We start from the raw sequence: 25,912 nt of genomic DNA, 5'->3' as shown, positions 1-25,912 counted from the left end.
ATCGAGGGGATTGCGGTGGTTGCTTTTTCGTTTCGGTTCTTTTTCTTTTTCTCCGCGGTTTTTCGCTCCCCGGTTCAGGGGCGTTCGTCCGGTCGTCTCTCCGCGGCCGAGAAGAGGAGTACGGGAGGTATAGTAGGAGCCCTCGGGTCGATGGAAGCTGCAACGTCCGGGGCAGAGAAGAGCAGTTGTGTCGCAGGTGCGCCACAAACCGTTGAAGCCTAACGGTCAGTGCGAAACCAAGAGGGAATCCGAGAGATAAGGCGAATCCGGCCGGACCCGCGGCGTTCAGGATAGCGGCCGATCATCGATCCACCGGCTCTACCAATCGTCGCGACCAGAAGCGCCGTTGGGGGTCCTGTAGATCGGGGTCTGATGTCTCAGATCAAATCGTGCATTGCTTCCAATGCGCCCCGAACATGCCTGCCATCGTCCCCAAACCTATCCGTGTGGACTCATGGTCGCCACGAGGGGTTTGGCTTTTGGTGATGGTGGTGTTTCCGAACCGAAACCTTATCGGGCCCGATTGTTTGCTATGTGCACAGGACAATGACATTCAACTGATTTACGCTGAGAATCCATACAATACAGCCAAGGGTGTTTCTGCTCGGCTAGAAAGACGCAGATCAAACAAATCACACCCCTCCGCAGATTACTAGTCGTCGAACGTATAGCGCAGCCACTCGCCAACGGCCCGCAAGCTCTCCCACCGCACCGACTCATCCTTGTCTGCCATCAGTTCCATGACACGGGTCTTCAGACCCAGCTTTTCCAACTGTCCCCGCCGTTCCGGCAGCTCCTTCACCAGGTGGCCCACATCGTTACAGGCAATTGCCAGCACCTGCTTGTCGTTGTCCCAGCTCTTGGAGATGATCTCGGCGAGTTTCTTCGGCAGCGCGCCGTTGTTCTCGTCGAGGATCCGCCGAGCATTGTCCTTCCAGAAAGTAGGGTTGCGGTGGGGCGGAGACCACCGAAGGTGGCCTGACTGCAACTCAGCCGCATACTGATCGAACGTCGTTTGCGTCTTGGTGTACTCGTCGAGCATGTCTGACAGGGATTTGAGGTCCTCCAGGAGGTCAGGATCGGTCAGGTGGCGACCGGAGAGGTTCGTGAGAAGGGCAGGGAGGCGGACAAAGACGGCGACCGGGAGCAGGCTGGTGCGGTTGGTGGACAGGAGGTTGTTGAGCGTAGCAAGAAGGAGTCGCGTCGTCTTCTCCTTCGGCGAAAGGCGGAGGAGGTGTGTGTACAGCTGGATAAACTCATGGTCCCTACATTCACCATTGTCAGTTTCGCTCCATTACGCACTCCAACATCACGTCACATACGCTTGCAGATCATCACCAATCAAACGGCCCTCGAAACTGAGCTGCCAGAGAATAAGCAGAACCCGGTACAAAAGCTGGAGTCCGACTCCACCGGCAAGACCAGGCTCGATCGCGCGCGAACTACCAGCCAGGGTGCTGGAGCTGCTATCTTTGGCGCCCGCGGCCGCACGCAGGATCTCGATGAGGGGGTCGACAGTTTCTTTCTTCTGCTTCCAGAAGATCTCCCTGGATCTCGAGGTTCGTAGCAATGCCGACAACTCCTGGACCCCGATATCCTGCAGCCCGCTGTCTTGGTTCTGGGTCAGGGTAGAGAGATAGGTGTACAGCTGTGGAAGCGCTTCATCATCCCGCGCAGCTGGCTTGGACGACGAGCTCAGGCTGACGGAGACAAGGTTGGTCAGGAAGGTGGAGGTGAGCAGAGGGATCGGGTCTTCGGCATTGGTGGAGTGACGCAAGAGGGGGAGGAATGGCTTGTAGGGATCGGGATGCGCGACCAGGGCGGTCGAGAGGGAGGGGACATCTGCAGTGTAATACTGATCAGCATACCATTTCACTCGGGTAGCCCGACCGGAAAGAAGATGTCCATACCGTTGATCAAATCCGCAGCCAGCACAAGGATGTATTGCACAATATCAGTTCTCCTGGAGGCGGAGTCCAGCACGCTCTTGCCTTCAGCGCCGCCCGCGAGCAGACTGACATAACCGGCCAGATCCCCCTCGACGGTCTGGCGCCGTTGCTCCTTGCGAACCTTGTCGACCGCCTTGATCTTCTTCAGGTGGTCATCGGTGATGTTCCCAGCGCGGACGGCTCCCTCCCACGGGATGGGGCGGGCTCGGATGTTGTTCTGTAGCGAACTGAGGTAGGTGGGTGGCTCCAGGGGTAACGACGACATTGTGACTCCGGTGAGGGGGAAGACCAGGAGCCAACCGGAACAAAGAGCAGGGGAATTGAGGGGAGAGGGGGAACGGGAGGGTGGGGAGGTGGTGAGGGAGGAGGAGGAGGTTGGGGAAGGCCAGGTCGGAGCCGATGATGATACGAATCACGTTCCCCGTCACATCACTACTGTATCTACGACTAGTAGTTACTCCCCGGCCGCCAAGCCGGTTGCGCTTCATCGCTTTCTCTCTGTCCACGCAAGCTGCAACGTGGTGACTGACGGCCCCGTCCACGGTCGGACAGCTCTCCCTTTGGGTCTCACGGAATTCTGATTCCTCTGAATTAATTTGTTCTTCGTTTCAGCCCTCCCCCCGCGCTCGTCTACTTCGGTCTCGTCTCCCTCCTAGTGACGACGAGCAAGCACCAGATCTCATCATCCTCACAACTCCTCGCTTTCCATGACTGACTTGGCGCATTCGTGCTGCTAGGCGGACTAGTTGGCAGGAGAGACGAGACTTTCAGCCACCATCATGTCGCAGAACCCCCAAGGCTCCAAGTCCAAATGGAAAGTGGGCTCTTTCTTGCAGCAGGCTGTCGCCGGCGTCGAGTCCAAACTCGACTTGATATTGGCGGAAGAGGAGGGCCAGAAACAGCAGCAAGCAAAGAGTGTGGCTACTAAGCCTAGGCAAACCGAACAAACAGGCAGTGAGGAGAATCTTGATCAATTCGGGCACTTGTACCGTGTCACATCGCTAATACATACCAGATATATCACGCAGCTCGTCGAATGCGCGGAAGAATGATCGCCTCCAGGAACGCCTGGCTCGTGCCATGGTCAAGTCAAACACCGCCGGAAATGGCTCCCAACCTCCCAGCCATGCCTCCCCCGTCAGCAGTCCGGTGCCCAGCATTGGCGGACGTTCGAGTATGGATATCGACGCTAGTCTTGATTCTCATAATGGGAATACAGGGAGGCATTCTCGGAACTCTAGCCAAATCGAGGGAGTCTCAGCTACTGCAGCCCCCCGGATGAGCCATGACTCGGGCGTCTCATCGCGAAATTCCAAGGACGGCGTTGTATCACAGACCGAAGATGCTACTGTGCAGGAGACCGCTTCTACAGACACCTCCGATGCCCCCCAGGATACTACACTAGATATTGAGCCAACAACCACCGAACCGGAGCAACCGTCTGCGCCGACAAATTCCCTACCGGCTACGGATACCCCTACGGACACACCGAGAACTTCCAGCGATCAAGAAAATACAATTGCGCAGCTGCAGGCAGAGCACAGAGCTGCGGAGTCGCAATGGCAAGAGGAAATGTACGGATATATCGAACGGATCGATGCTCTGCAATCTAAATTGAAATACTTAGCCAAGGAAGCTGCGGAGTCTGCTAAAAAGGCTGCAACCACAGCCGACCCAGGGAGTACCGAGAAGCAACTCCGAGAAAAGGACGAGAAGATCGCCCTGTTGCTCGAGGAAGGACAGAAGCTGTCCAAGTCTGAAATGGACCACAGAACAGCGATCAAGAAGCTCAGGCAGCAGTTGATGGAGAATTCAAAGATCCAGACAGACACAAAGAAGAAGACTGATAAACTGGAACGGGATCTGGCCAACGCGGAAGTCCGAGCCAAACGAGCAGAGACGGCTGAGAAGAGAGCGAATGAATCGTTGTCTGCCCAGACGAAAGTGTCCCGGGACCTGGAAGCTGTCTCGGCGGAGCGCAACGCCCTTAGCCAGACCGTTGAAGAAGTGAAAGGACAACTCGCTAGAGCTGTCTCGAGAGCCGAAGCTGCGGAGGCTAAGGCTCAGTCTGAGGCATTAGAGCAGGAGAAGCGCCGCGCCACCCAGTTGGAGGAAGATCTTACTAGCGCCAAGATCGAGCGTGAAATTAGTGAAGAGAAGCTGAGGCGAGAGATCAGTGATCTGACGGGGGCGGTCGAGCAAGAGAAGGAGAGGGCACGCATGCTGGAGGTCGAGCTGAAGGGGGAGCAATCGGCGCTGGAAAGCAAGATGGAATCTCTGCGGTCCAGGGCAGAAGAGGCGTCTTCCGGGGTTACGGGCGATGCGCAGGCGAAACTCCTACGCCAGATCGAGACACTTCAGACACAGTATGCTGTCGCCAGCGAGAATTGGCAAACCTTGGAGGGCTCACTGCTTGCACGGTTGGCGAACGTTGAGAAGGAGCGGGATGAGGTCGCACGACGAGAAGGCGAGATGCGCCGGAAGATTCGTGAAGTGGTAAGACATGCTCATTCTCTAATGAATTGGGACCCGGTGGGCTGACTACTTCACAGAACCTCAAAGCGAAAAAACTGGAAGAAGAGCTGGAGAGTGCCAAGGAAGCCGAGCATGACCTCGAAGACAAACTCGAAGAACGCATGCAGGAGTTGCAGAAGACAGAGCAGAAGCTCAAGAAAGCGGCGGATGACCTGGTCCTGGCCCAGAAGGATCTCGTCGAACAGAAGAAAGTGCTCGATACGACCTGGTCACAGAAACTCGAAGACGAGCGAACGAAATGGCGCGAGCAGGTTATCTCTCCAGCGGCCTTCCTCCAGCAGCCTCGTACTCAGTCGCCCGTTGCATACAGCCGGAGACCGAGTGCTTTGGAGCCAGTGTCTTTATCCGACTACCGGCCCGCAAGCCGTCGTCCCTCGACGTTACCAACTTCGCCAGACATTGGCACTCCCCCTCGCCAGAACTCATTCCCTATTTCAACGCATTCGATGCTCTCGCCACCGCCAACCAATGGTTTCCCCCATCCAACGGTCCCGGAAACTCCGTCGATCACCTTTGAGCCGGACGAGTACTTCAGCCGCTCAGGCACCCCCTCTGCTTATGGCGGAGCGCCGACGCAGCATTCTCGCGGCATTAACGACATCATCTCCGAGTCGACTGTCGGTGCGGGACCGTCCGTGCAGCTGGTTGAGCGCATGAGCGCTACGGTCCGCCGCCTCGAGAGCGAACGTGCAGCCTCGAAGGACGAGCTCGCAAGGATCACCACGCAACGCGATGAAGCTCGCCAGCAAGTCGTCGATTTGATGCGGGAGACGGAAGAGAAGCGGTCCTCTGATGCTCGTGTCCAGGGCCTTGAAAAGCGGCTCGAGGAGCTCGACCAGAGGTATCAAACGACGCTTGAAATGCTCGGCGAGAAGAGCGAACAGGTGGAAGAGCTTCAGGCGGATATTGCCGACCTCAAGAAGATCTATCGGGAATTGGTTGATAGCACCATGAAATGAGTTGCCTATGCACGGTAGACTTGTTATTGCTTGTAAATAGATTTGATCGGGCTAGACTCCGATTTAGACGATGTGATGTGAGACATGCCTTTCAAGAGTGATGTCATGAATCCGTTAATTACTAGAACAGATATTGAAACAGTCATTCATCGAGCCTGGGTGACTCCGGGTATCCTGTACATTCTCCATTCCTTGCTGTTTAACCCCAACCCCACTGCGTCTGCCGTAGAGTTCTATAGTTCAATTCCCTCCCTCTCGGCCGTTTGCAGAATATAGCTCCGCACCTACCACAGTCAGCACGTGCACCCCAACTGAAGACAATAAAGACTGACCTTATTATCCGGCGCCATATCAATAGCCAGGGCACCATTCGAGTCCCGCTTATCCGCCTCCGCACCAGCCTTGAGCAATGTAATCGCCGCATCACCGTGGCCCTCTGACACCGCATGATGTAAAGCCGTCAACCCGTCCATGTCCGTCGCATTCACCGGGCTTTTCCCATCCTCCAGAAGGATTTTGATGATGGGCGTAGATCCAATCGCCGCCGCCCGGTGCAGAGGCAGCTGCCCGCGCTTATCCTTCACTCTGGCGCTGCACTTGTTGGCGATGAGGGTGCGGACGGTGGAGAGGTTGGCTTTGGAGGTTGCAAAGTGGAGGGCATTCTGCCATACATGGATTAGATAATAGGGCGAGGGTTGGGAGGGGTTTATATACCTGACCGGAGACACTCTTCGTGCCTACGTCTGCGCCTTTCTTGAGAAGTAGATCGATGATGGGATCACCCTCGGCATTCTTCAAACTGGCTGCGATCATAAGTGGGGTCCAGCCGGAGCCGTCCTATACAGGGTTGACGAGGAATCAGAGATGGTCATGGAGGTTAAGGTGTTTGATGCTAATGACGAACCTCGACATCGGGATCAAAGTACTTGTTGGATATCAGCAGCTCCACGATCGGGAGGCGGTTGTATGCTACCGCCCAATGAATGGGGAGACGCTCATCATCATCCTTGATGTTTGCGAGCTTGGGGTTTGCCTAGGTCTCATCAGCAAGCTAGATCGAGCTACTAGTGAGGTTGTATAGAGCTCTGATGATGATGCGGGGCAGCTCGGGAGCACGCACGCTGAGGAGAGATTCGGCGATTTGAGCTGTATACCTTCTGTCAGAGAAAGTCGAGAAGTATTAGAAAGAGCATACGCACTTTTGCCTTCCCGGGCAGCCTCATGAAGAGGAAATTTGGCTTCGTGTGTGGGATCCATGGTGACTGTGGAAGAATTGCCTGTTATCGACTGCGCATCTAATCGGGGTTGATTGGCGGAGGGGTCGAGACCTGGCCTCGACACCTGATTGCGGCCCTGTAGCCTCAGGCAGCAGCGAGCTCGCCGCCCGCCGAAAATCAAGTCGAGCTTCCTTGCGCTGCATCCATCTTCGCCCTCACTTCCAATTATCTCCAATTCCACACCCACGACGCCCATTCCGCGTCATTCTGGTGCATTAATTAACCCGCATGAGTCGCACCTCCATTCTCGACTAAAGAACCATTGCACCCTGCGCCTGGGGCTCAGGACGCGCCATCGACACGTCTCCGCACCAAGCACCTCAACCTACCTACCGAGTGTCGGAATAACCCCCCCGCCCACCACCATGGACGACATCCCCTCTACAACCCCAGATGAAGCGGTGCGCCTGTCCGCAAAGCGGACGACCGAAATCTTTGGCCCCGACTACCTGATGGTCACCCCCTCTGCCGGCAATGGCTCCATCGGCCTCTCCTACCGGCGCAAAGCAGAATACGCCGACGTGAAGGAACTCCCCCCAGCGCTCGCCGAAAAGCAAGCCAAAGCAGTGGCCGCTGGACGCGCCAAACGCCCGAAGATCCAACCGCAGCCCCAAACCGCCGCCGCGGACAGCAGCGGCGCGTCTATGGCCCTGGTCAAGAAAGCCCCCGGCCTGGCAGCCGGCGGTGTCGGCGGTGAGAATGCGCCGAAGAGTCTGATCCAACGTCCCTCGGCGACAAAACAGCAGAGACCCGACTGGCACCCACCATGGAAGCTCATGCGGGTCATCTCCGGCCACCTGGGTTGGGTGCGCAGTTTGGCCGTCGAGCCGAACAACGAGTGGTTTGCCAGTGGTGCGGGCGATCGAACCATCAAGATCTGGAATCTCGCCACGGGTGCCCTTCGTCTCACTCTTACGGGTCACATTTCGACCGTCCGCGGCCTGGCCGTATCTCCCCGACATCCCTACCTCTTCTCCTGCGGCGAGGACAAAATGGTCAAGTGCTGGGATCTGGAAACCAACAAGGTCATCCGTCACTACCACGGCCACCTCAGCGGCGTGTACACTCTCGATCTGCACCCCCGTCTCGACCTTCTTGTCACCGGCGGTCGCGACGGAGTAGCCCGCGTCTGGGACATGCGGACCCGCAGCAACGTCCACGTTCTCAGCGGCCACAAGGGCACCGTAGCCGACGTGAAATGCCAGGAAGCCGACCCCCAGATCATTACCGGATCCCTCGACGCCACTGTCCGACTATGGGATCTGGCTGCAGGAAAATCCATGGGCGTGCTCACCCACCACAAGAAGGGCGTGCGGGCCCTCGCCACCCACCCGCGCGAATTCACCTTTGCATCCGCCAGCACAGGGTCAATCAAGCAATGGAAATGCCCCGAGGGCGACTTTATGCAGAACTTCGATGGCCAAAACGCCATCATCAACACCCTGTCCGCCAACGAAGACAACGTCCTCTTCTCCGGCGGCGACAACGGCTCTATGTGCTTCTGGGACTGGAAAACGGGCTACCAATTCCAAAGCATCGAATCCACCGCTCAGCCCGGCTCCCTGGAAGCCGAAGCAGGTATCATGGCATCGACATTCGATCGGACCGGCCTACGTCTCATCACCGGTGAAGCAGACAAGACCATCAAGATCTGGAAACCGGATGACGAAGCAACGGAGGAATCCCACCCTGTTACTTGGGCCCCGACCTTGGGGAGACAGAGGTATTAGGTAGTTTTGTTTTACCACTGCTACTGCTACTGTTGTCTATCCATCATACTTCTTAAGTAACTTTGAAATACCCCGACTTTTATTTTCTTTTATGCTATGCAATGCACATTGGAGTTCAGCGTTAGTGAATTATCATGGTATACTAGTTTAGTTTAGTTATTGGGGGGTTGTTTGGGCTCATAAAAGGAATCAATGTATCATAATTCTTGCTAGGGCTTAGACTTGTGTCTGTTCTCATGGCACTTGGTTAGTTGCTTGTAGGTGTGACGATCGGTTGGTGTGGGATTGTGGCTTCAATACATTCCCTTGGGTATCATTATTGTTGTTGTACAGATTCTATTTAGTTGGGTATAAGTGGCGGTCAGTTTAGATCATTGGTCCATGCCCAGTCCTAGACCCTTTGCTTCCTCGTCTTCGCGGAAGGCGATCTTGACGTCTTCTGCTGCGATGCGCAGTCGCACTTTACCGCTGCGCTCGCCTCGGTGCGGAATCGCGGCGCTCCCGAGCGGGCCCTTGGCGCCGGCTCCGTATTCTAGGGCGAGGACGCCCGAGCTCGTCAGTTCCATGGCAGCGTATCCTAGGGCTCGCACGCGAGCACTGTTGCCTCCGCCTAGCAGGAACTCTCTAATGCCAGCTCCTGCTGCTCCGGCGACGGCTACGGCGGCGTCTGCAATTCGCTTGGCTTCGTCGATGACGTCGCCGAATGTCGATTCGGATATACCGGTGCGTCGAACGCGGGCTAGCATGGCGGCGAGGAAGAGCTTGGCCGCAAGGGGTAGGCAACGGAGAGATTGTTGTAGCGGAGTAGATGTTGCTTCGTGAATGGCCTGCTTGATGGTAGCGATGGTAACTCGGCCAACGCTATGCGGTTTCGTGGGCGGTTTCTTTTGAGGAGATAGTTGGGATGATTGCTTGAGGGCCCGTTCCCTGCGGGCAGGCGTTTTACTCGGGGTGGGAGGTAGGGATTCGGTGTCATCTGCATCAATTCTATCGGCATCCAGGTCCTTGACTGCTGCCTCGCTGTCTTGTTCGGCAATTTCGACGGCACGCCGGCAGATGTCCAAGGCACGTCGGGCGTCACCACTCACGGCAGCTACCTTACGACTGGCGAATTGAATGGCGTCCGCGTCAACGATGTTCCCCGGTACATTCGCTAAGCGAGTGCTGATGATTTCCATCAAATCGGTGTGTTTGTATCCGGGGAAGGTGATACGGGTGAGACCCAGACGACTGGAGATTTTGTTGCTGAGCGTACGTTCTGGGAGATCCATGGTGTTTGCGACAGCCAAGACGATAAGACGCGAGTGACGGAGGGCAGGCCAGTTGAAGAAGTTGTACATCACCGACTGGTTCTTCGTGACTAGCTGATCGAGCTCGTCCATCAGGACAACACAGGACACTCGTCGTGGGGACGGATGTGAGAACTCCCGTTCAAGGAGGTCTAGAGCATGCGAGGGCGATACCCGGTCTCCCTTGAGTGCTTCCCAAAGCAATGAGTAAGATTGGTGGGGATCAGTGACCTTCATGCCGTTGATCTCGACGAATATGAAGTCATCCATCTCCTCCGCCAGCACAGCCGAGTTCAACTGTGCGACGACCTCGCGGACCGTGGCCGTCTTTCCCGTGCCCGGCGTTCCTGATATATAGATACAGGCCCCCGTTCCTTCCATGATAGCGGCGCTGAGGTGGCTGTAGACCGTCTCGAACTCTGTCTTCCGGCATGGAAGCGATGTAGGCACGGTGGAAACGTGCAGAAGGGTGCGCGCCTGACGATATGGAGAGGCGAAATGCGATGGTGAAAGAACACGAGTGCCAAGGGGGGTAAATTCGAGTGGCTTCTTGACAACAATTCTGTTGGGATATGTTAGTCCATTCGTCGTTAGCCAGGTTTGTTTTGCCTACCTCTTATGAGCTGGGGTGGTAAAGCTCTTTTGACGCCGAGATTGAGGAGTGGCATTTGTAGCCACTTTTTGCCTCTTTCTAGGAGTGGTGGGGACAAAGTCATCTTCCTCCTTCGTGTCAACATACTAGATTATATGTCAGCATTGTGAGTCCCAAAATGGCCGAGAACGTGACGCACGTCGTTGTCGACTTGCTTGCGCTTCTTGGCTACTTTCAAGCCCTCCTTGATCATAGTGATAAGTTCAAATATCCTATCTTCATGATATACATCCTCCCAGACAAACTCGTCTGTGTATCGGCCCTGCACCTGGTTCACACCTCTTCGACAAACAATACACTTGTTGAATTCGGCTAGAGCGTCCTTTCCCTTCGGAGGATTACCGCCGGGATACTTGGCGTAGAATGCGTCCTTGGACATTACCGTAGCTTTGCCATTGATCGACGTAAGGGGATTGACGTTGAAATCTGCCGTCAGGTATTGCTCGTTGGGCAAGGCGTCAGCTCGTCTTTTGTTCCTTGTCGACATAAACTCATCCGGAGAAGCAAACCACATGATGTTTGCCAACTTGAGAACTTCGCCTTCAGCATCCTCATCCTCCTCTTCGACGAATTCCGTGATGATCCCAATCCAGTCCTTCCCAGACTCTGGGGATTTCAGAAGTACAACCTGGCCCAAGGCGCATTCGAACGAGCCCATGCGAGCTCCGATGATCGTCCGGCGGCGTTTGGTATTGGGGCGGGAAGAGCGTCTCCGGCTCGATTTCGGGGTGTCTTCAAGGCCATCGGCAGTCGCCTGCTCTTCATTCTCATCGTCTAGGTCATAGATCCATTCCCACGGATGATCTTCCTCGCCGAGTTCGTCGTCGGAGTCGTCACGAACAAGCCCGCCCTTGGTCATCCATAGCTGAGCACGCTTGCGGACACTTGACTTGCGGGATCGCGATCTGTCTGTCTCGTCGGCAGAGTCCGAAGCCATTGTCCTGCAGAGCCCAATGACTAAGAGTGAAAGTTGGCAGCGACGGCAGTGCTTGCTTGCTTGATTATGGGAACATCAATAATAGTTGTTGGACCGGCGACGGAAAAGACGAAAGAGGGAAAGGCGCGCCCGCTCGCGCGTTGTCCGCTTTGGGTAACCGGGTGCCCCCTTGGCCAATCACAGCGGACCTGGTCCAGTAGCTGCCGTATGGCAAACGGGGACCTTTCGGTGGTGCTACTCCGTAAGGTACTATATGACGGACTATACAGACTTTACCACCCCCCAACTGACCAACGGATTAGGTTTCGTGGTGAAACCTGCCAAAAGTCATGCCCCCTTTGCTGTCACGCAGTCACTGGCTCCAAATTCATGTAGCTCGGGTTCACCTTTGATTGTAGAATTGTTGTCCATTCACTGCTAGAAGCCGGAGCTATGGCGTCTTATCAATATTCTAAAAGACTCTGGTACCTGTCCACCCATGTTGTTCACTGACTGATACAGAATACACCGGTAATCCCTCATGTCGTTCACTGGTAGACTACTGCACCCGGGTTTTTTGAATAAAAACAGAGAGTTAATTACCTCTATCTCCTCAAGTACTCTGCTCCTATTTGACAGGTCCCAGCTGTGAATGCATTTATGTGGGCAGATACTGGCATTAACCGCTGACACGGATGGTGATTAACTCAGATGCAAACTGGTATTCAATAGGAACAAACCGATTGCTGGGTGGTTTTCACCTGGTCAGTGGTCAGTGAAGTTGGTAGTTTCTTAGGCAATGGCCGCAGTCCAACACTCTTCACCTTTGAACCTTCCCCTCATTTATTTACCCCAGACCCCATCCCTGCCCTCTTCTTTTCTTTTCATCCTAGCTTCCTTCTTCTCTGACTTTTTTGTCCTCTGACTTCTTTCTCATCTGACTTCTTTCTCATCTGACTCATTTCTCCTCTAACTTCTTTCTCCTCTAACTTCTTTCTCATCTGACTCCTTTCTCATCTGACTCCTTTCTCATCTTGCTCTCATTTAATCATCAGTCCTCGTCCTTTGACGAACCCCTTCCAATCAATTTATTCCAGAGAACTGGTTTATCATCATCAGACTGTGATCATGATGGTCACAAACAGGCGGATGGAGTAGGTCTGCAAGCCCCCGTTGATACATGCCACTGACATCTGATAGCTTTGAGTCCTCTGGAGCTCAAGGTAAGTCTCCTTCTTCAGCACATTCGTCTACGTATCAAGGTGTGTTCCAGTTAAATAGCTAACTCCTGGGGTTTTCTAGAATGGAAGCTACCCGGATATGGAAAACGTGGTTCGACATCCCCCCGAGGAAAGTTTGAGACCGGAGCTTCTCAAAACCATGAGTCGGCTCCCAAGCATCTTTCCCAGAACCAGCCTTTGAGACAACCAATCCCTACTGCCCCAGCGACTAGAGGAACCAGCCCCAGCACCCCAGGTCGCTTTAGGGGCACAACAAGGCTGCTAAGAGCACGCGGGAGCTTCCGTGGTAAAATCGGTTACTCGCACACAGCCTCTCCCCAGCCGAACCTTTTCAAGGACTCCCCTTCCAAGTCCAAATGGAGAGGTGGATTTGAACCTACAGGTAAGATCAAAACACACGCCTCTTTTCCAAGGCTCACGGTCTGAAACGACGCAGATCTTATCAAGCTACCCGCGCCTTTTGGAACGTTCAAGAATGAGTATGCATGATCCCAACCGCTAATAATCGGACAATACACTAACGCTACAACAGGTTTTTCGGCGTGGCAAGGTCTACCGATTCTATCAGAAAACCTCCGGCGCTACAAGGCCGCCACGAAGTCTTCAAAGAGATCTGCCGGCGAACTGGGGCTTTCATCAAGCCGCCTTTGTACACCGATAGTGTAAGCTCTCTATTCCATACTAAAGGTCGTACTAATTGGGATAGGTCATCCACCTATGGGGCGAGTCGTCACAGGTTTTGGCAGCAAAGGACATCATTCAAAGCATAATTACAAAATGCAATTACTATCACAAGAAGAAGCTGGAGTGGAGCAAGATCAGGGCACATATGGTCAATAAGGAGGTAGGGATTGAGCTCATGGAAAGACACGATGCCGTCTGTCAGGCATTACGAAAGGCACCCGATTCCTTCTCAGTATTCCCGGAGCAGGTGAGTAACAACACAATGCTTGCCCTTTCACATCTTATGAGAATTTCTAACAGGGTTTTATCGATAGATGCTCTTCCTGTGGCCCAAAGATGGTCCTTCGATCAATGATTCTCTTGGTCCGGAACTCGAGGCCCTTGACTACATACGAGCCAAGTTCAACTGCTATGTGTTCGTTCCCAAGGATCTGCCAGATCACATTTGTGCTTTAGGGCATGATCTGGAGACCATGAAACAGATCGTCCGTTGTCTTAGAACGAAGTGGACCGAGGTTGTTGCAAACTCTAATGTGAAAGCGAAGCTCTACATTGTCGAGCCGCCGACTGCTATGAAGAGTAAGATCGTCGTCAAGAAAGATACACTCTTCGCGAAGGCGCTGCTTTGTGGAACTTCACTCATTGGATCCGAGGCGGAGAAGTGGCACAATCTCGCGAATTTGATTGAGTCGAAGAATGATGCCCGAATCCTGAGCGCGGTTGAGAGATGTCTTAAGAGCGTGGTCGCCATACGTGGCCATCTGCGTATGCGCGTCAATCTCGGTTCGTTCGTGCTTGATGAGTACCGCGTTCCAGCAGACGATAAACGGGCCTATGGCTTCGAGGAGTTTCGAGAGATGCTATTGCATGAGCAGACAAAGGGGCGCCTGGTGCCAGGGTAAGTTCATCTCGTTTTCCTTGTGGCAATTTTGCTAATGTTCTATCAAACCTACAGTCTAAAGATTCATAAGGACGAGCTCCTTGCGAGATGTTATAAGGCCATCACACTCCTTCAGCCGTACAATAACCCATCTATGTCGCTGGAGTCCCCTGAGCCTGCATTTTCGGTGAACTTCGAGTTCATGGGCATCAATAATTCTATGCTTCGACTGGAGGCAGAGTTTACTAGAAGTGCTGGCGCGACTGACTACGAAATCACACAACGACGATGGCTCAAGGCCCGTCAAGGAGGCCAATCCAGCGACAAGCGTCCACCGCTGCAGATAGGTGTTATTGACTTCGAAAGGTAAGTCTGCTCTCAGCCACGTACTACTGTATGTCTCTGACCAACTTGGATAGGTCTGACTGGCAGCTCGAGCTAAAGTCCCTCGAGTTCTACGAAGCTTCCTCCATTGATGCTGCCTTGAGGGACTTTTCCCATACCATCAAGTTCCAACGAACGGCTAACATGGACGATATTTCGGCCACACCGGAGAGGAAGGTATTATTTTCTGCCTCCGCGCCAGTGGCCCGATTCATCGAGAAAACCGCCATTCGCTATCAGCTCAAAGGTACAAATTGTATCCTGGAGATTGCTCGCTACGATGAATACTGCCGCGCCAACTTGCCGGCAGCCCCGGGCGTGCTTTCAACCTACATGGGCCCATTTGCTCCGGTTCCTAATACATCTTGGGGAGCATCGTTGTTCGACCCTCGTTGGGATAACCTTTTGGGTGAGCACGCCAACCTGCCCATTGGGCAGACGGTGAAGTATCACCCAAAAACGAACACATTCTTCCCATCCGGGAGACCGGCGGGTGGCGGAGAGAAGTGCAAAGGGTTCTGGGGGCTTGTCCGCAAGGTGAAGCAAGTTGCGGAGCTGATGGGCCCTGGCCGGGTGTCTGGAGGCAAGAAGCCGACGACCGGCCAGGGCTCATCGAGCGAATCGTCGCCGGTGATCGGCACAACCGATCTCGGCGGGCTGCTCAACGCAGACCTTGGGACTCTGTTCTAAGCAACGCCCGAAGTCTACGGGGTTCTTTTTCTTTGTAGTCTTTTTTTTTCAGTTTCAGATTGCCGCAAATTGCCAGCTTAATTACCGTTTCCACACTGTCCAGGCAAGTTCATGTGTATCTGAAAGCGCCAGATGCAGAGTAGATTTCTAGAATGAAACCTGGGCGTGCTTTGATCGGGCCTGTCCTTGCGACCTGCGGCTAGCCCTAGATTAGACAAGTCGGTTCCAATGTTTCTTCACAATGGGTATGCAACAGCTTCCCGTCGTATCTCAATTCGACTATGCTTCCATTGCATACAACCACGCGATCTCCCAGTATGCGTCTCGAAACCGCTCAACCAGCACCCGCGGAAGCCGTAGCAGAAGACGCGGCGCCTTCCGCCAGCAATTTCTGTCTTAGAGCTAGTGATAGTTAGTGACCGCAGAATCGAATAGCAAGCAAAATCATTCCAAGTACATACCATCTTCAAAGAGCCTCTGCTGGCCACTCTTGGTCTGTACGATCTTCTCCAACTCGGTGAGATTGGTCTCCAGACTCTTCACCTTATCCTCGTAGAACTCGATAGCCTTGGGCGCAGTCTGCTCGTCGTCAAAATCCCCCATTAGCATTCATTCATCCATCCATCCATCCATCCATCCATCCATCCATCCCTTCCCTCATCCACAGCCCACAATATCAAAGAGCAGAACAATCCTCACCTTCTCAACATAGAACCCCGTTCCCACATCAACAAGCACCTTCTCCCGATCCGCCAACTTTCCCCGAACATACAGGGAGCTCGTTAACGGAACCAGAATATCCTCTTTCCCATCTGTGCCCTTCTTAGCGGACCCAATCACACCCTCATTGATGGACCGCACGCAATCTTTGAATTTGAGCTGCGCGGCGCGCAGTTTGGCGTGGGAGGTCGTCAGGTGTTCGAGTTCGGACGAAAGACGGGTTTGCAGGGCGCGGAGTTGCGGCACGGAGAGCGAGTTGATGTTTACTGGGTGGGTGAGGTTAGTTGGGTGTTTTGAATAAGAGGGGTGTATAATGTCGGGGATCAGGGCTGGCTGGGGGTTTAACGTACCTGAGCCCGGAGGGGGGTCGGATGCGGGGGTATTCGGGGGTGGCATTTTGGTTTTTGGGGGGGTTCTAGGTTGGTTTGGATTAGTGGATTGGGGGCGTTGGGATTGGGATTGTGGTGTGAAGGGGAGGGGGAATGAGTGGAGTGGTGGGTGGTGGGTGGTTTGGGATTTACCTTGTTGTTGTTGGTTGGGGATGGAGATGGAGATGGAGATGCGGCTTTGAGCTTTGAGGCCGCCCTGGGACGGTGGGGTGGTGGTGCTAGAGGGGCATAATTTTGTGTAGGGGTTAGTCAGCGCGTTGTGCTTGTATTTGTGTTGTGCATGTTAACTACGTGTTGAGGTGGATGGATGGGTGACTAAGATGTGTGCATAAATATTTGTAGGGTTGCATACTTATAAACTGGAGGATTTAAGCAACTAGTTCTTATTCTAATTAAAGTCACACTCTACAAATGTAGGGTCTCAATGGTATATATATAACCTCAGGCATTTCTAACAACCAAACCCCATAACAGGCTACCACTCCCATACTCCCAAGACTAACAAACCACAACCCGAAAAAGAATCCGAATCAGAAACAACATCTGTCCTCCTCACCCATGGTGACAGATACTTACTTTCTCATTTATCCAGCACCGACAGCTTCCCATAAACGCGTTGACTGTCCATATTTTCAGTTAGCCCATCGTGCTTGTTATATCAGGGGGTTGGTTATCTCTTGCCCGTATATCTACTCAACCGCTTGTCCAGCTTTTCCATGAGTACCTGGAAATTATCCCCACAGTCGGAAAAGGCTTCACTATCATCGTCTTTAGTGACGATTCCAACACACCGAGAGTTCCATTCTCTGCCATAAAATCTGATCGATAGATTATGTTGTTCGACTTTGATCTGCGCTTCACAGGACAGGGTATATTGGGGTCGAAATTCGGTGATCAGGTTGGGACAACTGGGGCAGGACATTTGGGTTTAGGAAGCTCTGGGTTACGGATGTATGGTTATGTTGTAGATAGCAGTGAGTGGTAGGAGGTGAGTACCTTTGGTAGGGAAATGAGATTGTAGATATTAGTAACAGTGAGTGACTCTGAATGAGATACCATGATTGACTAGAGACTCCGATATTTATTTCAAAAGTAATTCTTGCGATTGAAAGAAGCTGTATTGGTTTGATAAAGAGAGGTGTTCGCTTCTTTGAGACATCATGGAGAATGCCTTGTAGTTACGGGTTCCTTTTGTCGCTTGATCCCTATGAATGGTTTTGTAGGGTTCTCTTTTATTTCCTGCGAGCAATCATCATTAATATGGAAGCGAGTATTATTATTGCCGGTCTCACTACCTTTCTCTGGAATCTGATCTCGTATATGTGGTCGAGTCCAGGGTGGCTGTGTTGGAGGATGCCGGATGAACAGAGGAAGATACAACAAGGCTTCTACAACAATGAAAACTTTAAGAGACGATTTAGGTGATTTCCTATCCCATGGCCCATATAACCAAATATATACTGATGCCTCACCACGCCACTCGCTGAGCCAGGCTGTGCCTTCCCAAGGGGATCTCTTCTTCTCACTCTGCCAGGAGTATGTACTGCTGGAATACAAGGCAAACACCCATACCAATAATGAAACATTCATTATCCACATGAAGCCAACCCTTAACTTTCCAACAAATATACTCCAACCAAACTATACCTTCATCAAATCCACTCCATCCCAAGACAAATTCCACCCTTATTACAGATACCTATCTAACCCCTTCAACCAACACCAACCCATCACACCAATCTACCCAGAATCTCCATAGACAAACCCCGAACCCATACGCAATGCACCGATCTATCCCCAGAACACAACCCATAAATAACCTCCCCCACTCCAAGCAGGATACTGCACCCCCACACCCACCCCCACCTCAAACTCACCCATCACATAGATTCTCACCCACCCACCCAGTACCATGTTCCGCCATCCCAGCCCCCCCTCCCACTCCTCCACCAAAGAAGACTGGGAAAACGTCGAATACCACCTCAGCGACGAAGCCCTCCGCCAAGTGCAAACCCACCATCTAAATATCCGGTTCTATAGACATCATCCCAACGGCCGCGAGCGATACACAGCCAGGGTCCGGAATCACAGACGACAGTTGATTCAGAGGATCGATGGGAACTCGGTGGAGGACACCGAGGAAGATTTGAATGCGTTTCTGTTGATGTACCATGGGGGACATGGGGTGAATTTTAGGATTAATTATTGGGCGGTTCGGTGGTGTGGGGCTTGGGGGGATAAATAGGGGGAAAATGAAGCTATTCTGTTTATATTCTACAGCTACTCTTAGCGGGTTGCGCTTTTGGCTTTTGGGTATTTGGGTATTTGGGTTTTCTCTTGTATATCTACCAGTTGAATTATACTATTTTTTCACTTAGCCAGTCTACACCTGAATCAACAGAGAAAGGATGAAGAGATGAAGCTACATGATCCTAGCTATACAGGACAAAACACTATCATAGTACGGATTGAGTGCGTATGTAATTTTCATTCATTTGCAGTAAATAACCCGAGATCATTAGATGATGAGAAACCCCATCAAAGATTCAAAGCAACGATTCAGCAACCACAGACGACCCGAGATTCCATCTTGCCAACCTGCCCCCGACTACCAGGAACCCCCATGCGCAGATACGTTCCCATATTCAGAAGAATTTCCCCAAAAAGTTCCGACTCGATGGTGCTATTTCCTGTTAGATTCCGACATGGTATATATATCAAAGGTCATGGAAACTCACGTTTATAGTTTTCCAGGTAAGCCACCAAATCCTCATAAACGACATTATAATCATGTCCGTGAAAGCTTTCGATCTTGCGTCCCTTGTGATCCATCACGATCGCCTGGAAGAAATCATAGCCATCATCTTTGTCATATCCAGTGGAGACAATCAGACCATTGTCTAGGGTTTTCTTCGTGGGAGGATCTGTAAACTCGTCCTTGGACCACATGGTTCTGGTATTTTGAGTAGCGTGTCAAGTTGTAGTAGTGTTTTGAAGGGTGTCTGGAGAGATAATGCAGGTTTGTGGATATCAAGATCAATAGAGGAGTTGGGCCGCTAAGGGCGTTGGCTACTTATTTATGCAATGGATGGTCGTGAGCCCGAGTGATTTGTGAAGGAGAACTCCTCTTGAGGTGCCCTGTAGACTGGTGAATGCCAGTCAACCAGGCAGTTGAGCCTTGCACTGCCTCTGCCCATTGTCAACATATCGGAATCTTCCTACGGATGATAGAATCGCTTCGATTGATCTGATATTGTGATGACATGGTGCATTATGGCTTGTATAAAATGTCGTCTGTGGATTAGTGAATATGTGTATATCTCGTAGAATTCCTGTATTTTGCATGTAGGACTCCTACAAAGATCAGGTCACCAGGACAACGCATTTCTTTCTGATGAATTGTCAAGGCGTAAATTTGGTGATTAACACATCGATATCTTACTTGGGATTTAATTACAAGGCATGCTCATGGAAGTAGCTCTTATTGTCATTAGATGGATTTATCAATGTTAAAGTTACGTATTTAGGACTACATTAACTCTGTTCTCCATCAATCAACAATGAAAGATGCATGAATGTGAATGCCTCGAGTACATACATGTCAACCTCATCCAGGACCTAGTCCCAGATCAACCAGATTCAGATACAACCTTAGGATCTCCCGCATCTGGCCAAACGCCTTCCTCCGGGCTAGCCTTTCAGCAGGCTGATGTTCTGTTGCAAGATTTTGGGGATAATATCATGCCACATTATCTGAGATCAGATTCAAGTAGCCGAATCTCATTTGACTTACATGACAAGCCTCCGCAGCGTGTCCAACCTCACAGTCAACCCAATCCGCTCTCCCATTCCACTCATTGAGCCAGGCGTCAGTCTCTACCAGGGGACTCATAACCGTCACATTTATCCCACGACATACCTTCGAAGTTCTGGCTGCTGATATCGCAGGTTCGAGGACATTATCCCAGGTTACTCGCTTTCCAGCCACATAGCTGATATCACCCGTCACTAACATGTCATTTGGAATATCATCTGGTCGTAGAGAACCGGCCTTGCCTGTGTAGAGAACACAGGAAACATCGTTCAGGTGTCGTAGAGCACGAACCACAGTGTCCAAGATATCACCCCAAGGGCGAAACAGACATGTAAGGAATGACACAACCCCTCCTTCTCTCCGACGAAACAACTTCCAGGCAAAGAGTCGATTGGCAGTGCTGGTCCCTGTTTCCCATTGATCTTGTTCATCTGTAGGCACCACCAGGTCTTCAACACACCCCAGCACAACCGTATCAACCTTTCCCATTGATCGAAGATTCGACTGCTCGATTACACCCATGGTATCAACTTTGGTAGGTAAATTGCATTCGATCACAGAGGATTGTTGTATATCGTTAAGGGCAAGATGGTATGCTATCAGAAGCGCATAATGGTGTACATGATCCTTCCCAGGAAAGCAGCATATCTCCAGAGTCTCACTATCAATCATTTTCGCGGTTGTCCGTTGCCTATCGAACGACGTATCCTCGTTATTGGCGCCACATATAAGGACGTCCTGGTGTCCGCGGACTATTATACGGGGCCAAATGCGGCTTGAGACCAGGGTAGGGGTTCGGTCGGAGACATAGGGGCTGAGGGACTCGTACATCCTGTGTGTGCTGGTTGGGATGGGCTCACAGAGATGAAGATTATTCATCTTCGGGGTTGCTTTTGATGCATTGAAGAGTTTGGACTGGTATCTGTTGGTAGGAAGTCTAGATAGCCTCGATGACAGAAAAACCAATGGTTGGGTGGTAAACGCCAGGTATAGCATTCTGCCGTTATTTAATAATTGAAGAAACCTAGTAGCTCGGGGGACGCCGATTAAACAGGGTCAAATACCGCAGTAACAATGCGGTGTCGTTGGAAGTGATTTGAATGACGGGTCCAGTATAGCAGTATGGAAACACCGTAGAGAAGATTTCCGTAGAAAAGGACTAAGGTTAGCTAGCATACTGACAAACAAGGCCAGTTTCTCACAAATCCCGGCCTTCATGTAGTCTAAGTCAATTCTTCACCTCCCTCTCAGACAACCCGCTGATTTCCATAGTTTCATGCCCCCCTCGTCACAGATCACAGCCAACAAGGATATCTACCAATATCTAACCGAGACACTCCGCACTCCTATCCACTTCTTTGATTACGAGGAAAGGATACCCCAGCGGCTTCTGCGACATTATTGAAATCTCAGCTCCGCCCGGAGTCAGCAACCACGGTGAGTAACGCTCAAATGCTCAACCTAGGTTATATACTCAACAAGACTAACCGCTTCTACACCCTTAGCAACCTACACTCGATTGATATCTCGCAGGGTGAACCATCATGGCTACCTCAACCATCCACCCTATGGGATTTGTCTCGCTATAGTTGAAGTCGAACGACAGTGACCCAGCCGGGAGCTTCAACATGTGCCCGACCCCAAAACAAGCCCTTGCTTCTAATGAAGTTTGCGCTCCAAAGTGCTGCGGTTCAGTTTGATGATGATTTGAGATACTTCTGTCCCGCCATGTTTCATATCGAAAATGTAATGATTTCCCGCATCCCGAATGAGTATTCAGTGGTATTTTTTTTCTTCGCTGACCTATCCTTTCTAAAGGGACGCCGTAACCCTTACGCCATTGACGATTATGGGCAAGAAACCAAGGAAGATAGCCTCAATGGGCTCAACAAGTGCATAAAGAGCTTCAAATGAGATTAAGCATCACGCAATGGAGATTGCAGAGGCCTTGGATGTTGCTGTTGACAGTGTCGCGATCGCAGAGGACTGCGAAGAGAGTATTGGAAACAATCCCTCGGGACTGGTTCAGGATCTCCTGTTCACATGTTGAAGGAATTGGAGCGGGGGATCGACACTCTTAATGATACCAGAAAGCGAGCCCGTGAAATCCTTTCAGCATTGGATAAGCGGATCGAAACTGTGAGTTGATGCGTATACCATTAATAACATATATACTAGGCATCTACTAATCATCGAATAGACACATGGACTGAAAAAAGCTTTGAGAAGGTCCAATCTGACCCAATGGAATAGAGATAATAATATGACTGAAAGTCATCAATACCACCATAAGAAACCAAACCAAACCAACTTAACTTACCCACTAACCCCACCACCCTCATAACTAACCACCGGATCAAACCCCCTCCACTGACGAAACAAATTCAAAATCGGCGTAAACAGCCTCCTCCTCGAATCCCTATCCATCATCAACCCATCCACCTCATCACCACCCTCCTCCTCCTCCTCCTCGAACCCCACTCTAACATCCTCCCAACTTGTCCATTCCCACACATTACACTTTTCCGGTTCCATTATCTGACACACGGTCACACTCACAACTTTAGTACCCAGATCATCCAGGAGCGGAATCAAAACTAGACTGACTAACCTTCGGCACAACATCAACATCCTTATCACAAACCACACACCCCAAAAACACCGTCACGTAGTGCTTATTCTCACGTCTCATGATGTCATTGGTGAGAGCTAGAGTGCGGAATCCTTCCACGTTGAGATCCGTCTCTTCTTTGATTTCGCGCGCCGCGCAGGTCTCGAAGCTTTCGTTGAATTCGAGATGCCCGCCGGGGAGGGCCCAGGTTCCTTTATTATAGTACTATGGTTAGTATATGTTTACTAGTAGTATAGTACTTACTGGTACTATTTGAAGGGTTGGTGGTGGGGGGGATTTGATTGGATGGGGAACGTGCCTGCACCGTGGCTGCCTTTTCTTTTGCCGAGGAGGATTTGGCCCGAGGCGTTGAAGACGAAGGCTGCGATGCCGACGCGGACGAGAGGTTCGGTGGTGGTCATCGTCGGGTGTGAGTTGTTGGTGGGAGCGGGGGGGGGGGGGGGTGGAGTAGAGAATACTAGAGATGTAGAGGGTTTACTATCTGAGATATTAGTAGTATTGTATGAATAGTATATATGTAGTACTGTGATGTGTGTCTGTGGCGGAATATATACGTATGGAATAAATGGAAGGAATATGCCGAGGCCACTAACAGTCATCATACTCTGATGTGGGACTGTAAGGCAGTTTAGGCCGTCAGCGCTAAACCCCCCCGCGAGTAGGCTATGGCTGTGGCTGGTGTGTCCGATTACTCCGAGTGACTCAGAATGGAGGGGTATATTAACTATTGCAACTGCCTAGTACTAGGTAAGTAGTTTACAGTCTTTTGTATAGTACAGTGCTGTGGCGCAAATTCTGCCTTGCCGTAACACAGCCGAGCGCTTACAGCTTCGCAAGCAAGGAACGCACAAACTCCGGTAGAGCCTCAATTGCGACATCCTCGCGGACTTCGAGTCGACGACACTGCACTTCCAATGTCCGTTGCTTCTTCCATCCCTTGCCAACTACAACGATCACGGGATATCCAATAAGGTCTGCATCGCCTAGCTTCCAGCCCATTTGCTTGTCACGGTCATCGAGAATCACGTCCAAGGCAGCAGTGGGTTCTGAGGTCAGCACGTCATATATCGTCTCCGCTTCTTCTTCTAATCCTTTGGCAGGAACCACGATCACTTCGTATGGAGCGATAGCGCGGGGCCAGTTGAGTCCTTTGGAATCCGCAAGGCTGTCGGCGACGGCGCTGATCATGCGCGATACACCGATTCCGTGACAGCCCATTTGCATTGGAACGATTTGATCCTTTTGCGAAGCTGGTGAGCGGTCCGCTTTGTCGAGGTGGGCTTGGTCGACCACCACAGAAGCTTGTAGAACTTCACTGTATCGCGTGCCAAGATGGAAGGTGTGTCCAAGTTCGGTGGCCTTGTGTGTTTCTGTTAGGCCTTGGCCGCATTTCGAGCACTGGTCACCCTCGTGCACTCTCACGAGGTTGAGGTGGTTGTTGGTCCCCGGGAAACGGTCAAGTTTCGAAAAGTCGATATCTTCCACAGAGCGGCTGACTCCGTCTAGTGTGTCCGTCAATGGCGGCCGTTTGTAAGCTCGCACATGTGAGTCATACACGTCCAGCACGCGGGGCCGCTGACCAGAAGCCTCGTTAGACTTGAGATGAGCGGCCCACTGCTTCAAAGGGTTCTCAATGCTGATGTCTAGATCTATGCCGGCTGCCTTGGCTATAGATTTGACTGCATGGGAATTAACTTCCCTTTCAACTGGCGGCTTGTTAGGGTCTTTTAGGGTATACTGTGGGTACCAGCACCGCAACAGTGTGTTTTTGTCTTGTGAGATGGCCATCCACAGGCCAACGGAAACAGCCTTCGCTGATTCACCTGACGCTTCTCCCGTATCAAACCCGGATGCGTGGCTAGCCTGAAGTTGCTGCTCATCGATGCTATGGGACTTTCCATCTGCGAGCTCCTCGTTATAGACACTGTCGCAGCTGGAGCAGCTGATAACGGTGTCCTCGCCCTTGGTGCTGGCGAAATGGAACTCGTGACTTAGACTACCGCCCATATTTCCCGAGTCCGCGGCAGCAACGAGGTAGGGTATTTTGAGTTCGTTGAAGAGCTCTGTGTAAGCAGACTTTACCGACACGTATGTTTTCAGGGCATTCTCGACATTGTAGTCGAAGGTGTAGAGATCCTTCATGATGAACTCCCGCCCACGGAGAAGGCCCTGCCTGGGCCGTTGCTCATCTCTGTATTTCCTTGCTGGATTGGAATGTCAGCTGTTGTCCCCTGCTGTGGACGACTGACTCACATATTTGGTACACTCGCACCGGCAAGTCTCGGTAAGATTTGGTGAGATGACCCACTAACGTGGTGATTTCCTCCTCATGGGTGGGAGCAAGGAGAAAGCGGGATTCCTTCCGATCGTGAAAGCGAAAGACCTGAGGTATTTGTGAGCGGAGTTTGTTGCGAGGGACGCAGGATCCCTACTTCGGAGCCCTCTTTGAGACGTCCCGACTGCTCCCAAAGTTCCTGGGCGGATATAGACGATAATGATACTTTAGATGCCCCTGCAGTGGTTCGATGAGATGAGAGAGGGCTACGGACCACCAAGGAGTATTGCAATCTACGTACCAAGTGATCGCATGTGCTTATCAATGAGACGCTCTAGCTTATCTTGCACACGCAGTCCCAGAGGCAACATATGGAATATACCCGAGTAAGCCTGAAGGCCAGATTAGAGACAATTTTTGGAATATGTGAGGCATATTACCTGTCTCAAAAAGCCGCCCCGAATCAAGAGGTCGTTGGCATCCTCTAGTCGCTGTTAGAAGCCGTCAACGATGCAGCACTTTGCAGTAGCTAGTACCTGTTTCACCCTGGACGGGCTTTTTGGAAATGCCCCCCGTCGGGATCCAGAAATTGGAGATCCGGCTTCTACCATCCACCTATTATGATCAGCCATCAAGATTGTTGGGCTGACGGTGGACTGGGATCGTCATACATGAAAGGCGCATTTCGATGTTCTATGGAATCGAGCAATGCCAAAGTATGCTCGACCGATTCCCGAATAACGGCCCGGAACCGGGCGAAACCCGGTTATCATGAGGTCTGATGATGGGAACAGCACCTTGGCACGTAACAGTAATGTTCATCCACGCCAATGGATGGACATCTGCAAAGTAAATAGATGCGAACTCGAGGACTTCGGATGGTCCGAGCGCCGGCC

At 51.8% G+C, this 25,912-nt stretch overlaps 11 protein-coding genes across 11 annotated transcripts; 3 read left to right on the top strand and 8 right to left on the bottom strand.

Annotated features, from left to right (window-relative positions):
- Positions 1 to 486: 486 nt before the first annotated feature.
- BO94DRAFT_536596 (H(+)-transporting V1 sector ATPase subunit H) lies at positions 487 to 2,339 on the bottom strand. Its single transcript, XM_025612049.1, has 3 exons — positions 1,911 to 2,339; positions 1,323 to 1,842; positions 487 to 1,265 (listed from the first exon to the last, which is right to left on the bottom strand). Exons 1-3 carry the CDS (start codon positions 2,212 to 2,214, stop codon positions 653 to 655), a joined length of 1,437 nt encoding a protein of 478 aa, XP_025465901.1. The 5' UTR covers positions 2,215 to 2,339; the 3' UTR covers positions 487 to 652.
- Positions 2,340 to 2,437: 98 nt separating this feature from the next.
- On the top strand, positions 2,438 to 5,443 carry BO94DRAFT_576343 (M protein repeat protein; the record flags this gene model as incomplete). The annotated part of the gene is made up of 3 exons (XM_025615130.1): positions 2,438 to 2,903; positions 2,965 to 4,445; positions 4,502 to 5,443. The coding sequence occupies exons 1-3, from the start codon at positions 2,729 to 2,731 to the stop codon at positions 5,441 to 5,443; spliced, it is 2,598 nt and encodes an 865-aa protein (XP_025465900.1). The 5' UTR covers positions 2,438 to 2,728.
- A 97-nt stretch (positions 5,444 to 5,540) lies between these two features.
- BO94DRAFT_519692 (ankyrin repeat domain-containing protein) lies at positions 5,541 to 6,700 on the bottom strand (the record flags this gene model as incomplete). The annotated part of the gene is made up of 6 exons (XM_025610084.1): positions 5,541 to 5,727; positions 5,776 to 6,105; positions 6,158 to 6,280; positions 6,348 to 6,476; positions 6,564 to 6,589; positions 6,643 to 6,700. The coding sequence occupies 6 exons, from the start codon at positions 6,698 to 6,700 to the stop codon at positions 5,677 to 5,679; spliced, it is 717 nt and encodes a 238-aa protein (XP_025465899.1). The 3' UTR covers positions 5,541 to 5,676.
- A 189-nt stretch (positions 6,701 to 6,889) lies between these two features.
- Positions 6,890 to 8,745, top strand: BO94DRAFT_536593 (WD40 repeat domain-containing protein). The gene has a single exon (XM_025612048.1). It carries the CDS (start codon positions 7,086 to 7,088, stop codon positions 8,448 to 8,450), a length of 1,365 nt encoding a protein of 454 aa, XP_025465898.1. The 5' UTR covers positions 6,890 to 7,085; the 3' UTR covers positions 8,451 to 8,745.
- Positions 8,591 to 11,389, bottom strand: BO94DRAFT_536592 (origin recognition complex subunit 1). The gene is made up of 3 exons (XM_025612047.1): positions 10,531 to 11,389; positions 10,353 to 10,477; positions 8,591 to 10,301 (listed from the first exon to the last, which is right to left on the bottom strand). Exons 1-3 carry the CDS (start codon positions 11,326 to 11,328, stop codon positions 8,822 to 8,824), a joined length of 2,403 nt encoding a protein of 800 aa, XP_025465897.1. The 5' UTR covers positions 11,329 to 11,389; the 3' UTR covers positions 8,591 to 8,821.
- A 1,067-nt stretch (positions 11,390 to 12,456) lies between these two features.
- Positions 12,457 to 15,186, top strand: BO94DRAFT_625498 (uncharacterized protein; the record flags this gene model as incomplete). The annotated part of the gene is made up of 9 exons (XM_025617290.1): positions 12,457 to 12,461; positions 12,508 to 12,530; positions 12,610 to 12,930; positions 12,985 to 13,027; positions 13,081 to 13,210; positions 13,255 to 13,479; positions 13,547 to 14,130; positions 14,188 to 14,478; positions 14,532 to 15,186. The coding sequence occupies 9 exons, from the start codon at positions 12,457 to 12,459 to the stop codon at positions 15,184 to 15,186; spliced, it is 2,277 nt and encodes a 758-aa protein (XP_025465896.1).
- A 24-nt stretch (positions 15,187 to 15,210) lies between these two features.
- Positions 15,211 to 16,448, bottom strand: BO94DRAFT_536589 (prefoldin subunit 5). The gene is given in 6 exon segments (XM_025612046.1): positions 15,211 to 15,588; positions 15,648 to 15,765; positions 15,886 to 16,172; positions 16,257 to 16,319; positions 16,415 to 16,417; positions 16,428 to 16,448. The coding sequence occupies 4 exon segments, from the start codon at positions 16,300 to 16,302 to the stop codon at positions 15,521 to 15,523; spliced, it is 519 nt and encodes a 172-aa protein (XP_025465895.1). The 5' UTR covers positions 16,303 to 16,319; positions 16,415 to 16,417; positions 16,428 to 16,448; the 3' UTR covers positions 15,211 to 15,520.
- A 2,492-nt stretch (positions 16,449 to 18,940) lies between these two features.
- On the bottom strand, positions 18,941 to 19,244 carry BO94DRAFT_587014 (uncharacterized protein; the record flags this gene model as incomplete). Its single annotated transcript, XM_025615797.1, has 2 exons — positions 18,941 to 18,978; positions 19,034 to 19,244. 2 exons carry the CDS (start codon positions 19,242 to 19,244, stop codon positions 18,941 to 18,943), a joined length of 249 nt encoding a protein of 82 aa, XP_025465894.1.
- Positions 19,245 to 20,034: 790 nt separating this feature from the next.
- Positions 20,035 to 20,940, bottom strand: BO94DRAFT_599582 (uncharacterized protein; the record flags this gene model as incomplete). Its single annotated transcript, XM_025616327.1, has 1 exon — positions 20,035 to 20,940. One exon carries the CDS (start codon positions 20,938 to 20,940, stop codon positions 20,035 to 20,037), a length of 906 nt encoding a protein of 301 aa, XP_025465893.1.
- A 1,485-nt stretch (positions 20,941 to 22,425) lies between these two features.
- On the bottom strand, positions 22,426 to 23,169 carry BO94DRAFT_519678 (nucleotide triphosphate diphosphatase NUDT15; the record flags this gene model as incomplete). The annotated part of the gene is made up of 3 exons (XM_025610083.1): positions 23,040 to 23,169; positions 22,721 to 22,932; positions 22,426 to 22,647 (listed from the first exon to the last, which is right to left on the bottom strand). The coding sequence occupies exons 1-3, from the start codon at positions 23,140 to 23,142 to the stop codon at positions 22,426 to 22,428; spliced, it is 537 nt and encodes a 178-aa protein (XP_025465892.1). The 5' UTR covers positions 23,143 to 23,169.
- Positions 23,170 to 23,442: 273 nt separating this feature from the next.
- Positions 23,443 to 25,843, bottom strand: BO94DRAFT_536584 (putative proline--tRNA ligase AIM10). The gene is made up of 7 exons (XM_025612045.1): positions 25,688 to 25,843; positions 25,553 to 25,631; positions 25,457 to 25,500; positions 25,318 to 25,408; positions 25,174 to 25,253; positions 24,995 to 25,124; positions 23,443 to 24,945 (listed from the first exon to the last, which is right to left on the bottom strand). Exons 1-7 carry the CDS (start codon positions 25,787 to 25,789, stop codon positions 23,564 to 23,566), a joined length of 1,908 nt encoding a protein of 635 aa, XP_025465891.1. The 5' UTR covers positions 25,790 to 25,843; the 3' UTR covers positions 23,443 to 23,563.
- Between the last annotated feature and the right edge of the window lie 69 nt (positions 25,844 to 25,912).

This window comes from Aspergillus sclerotioniger (genome assembly GCF_003184525.1).
Source record: "Aspergillus sclerotioniger CBS 115572 chromosome Unknown BO94scaffold_19, whole genome shotgun sequence".
NCBI lineage: Eukaryota > Fungi > Ascomycota > Eurotiomycetes > Eurotiales > Aspergillaceae > Aspergillus > Aspergillus sclerotioniger.
This window is presented reverse-complemented; position numbering and strand designations above follow the sequence as displayed.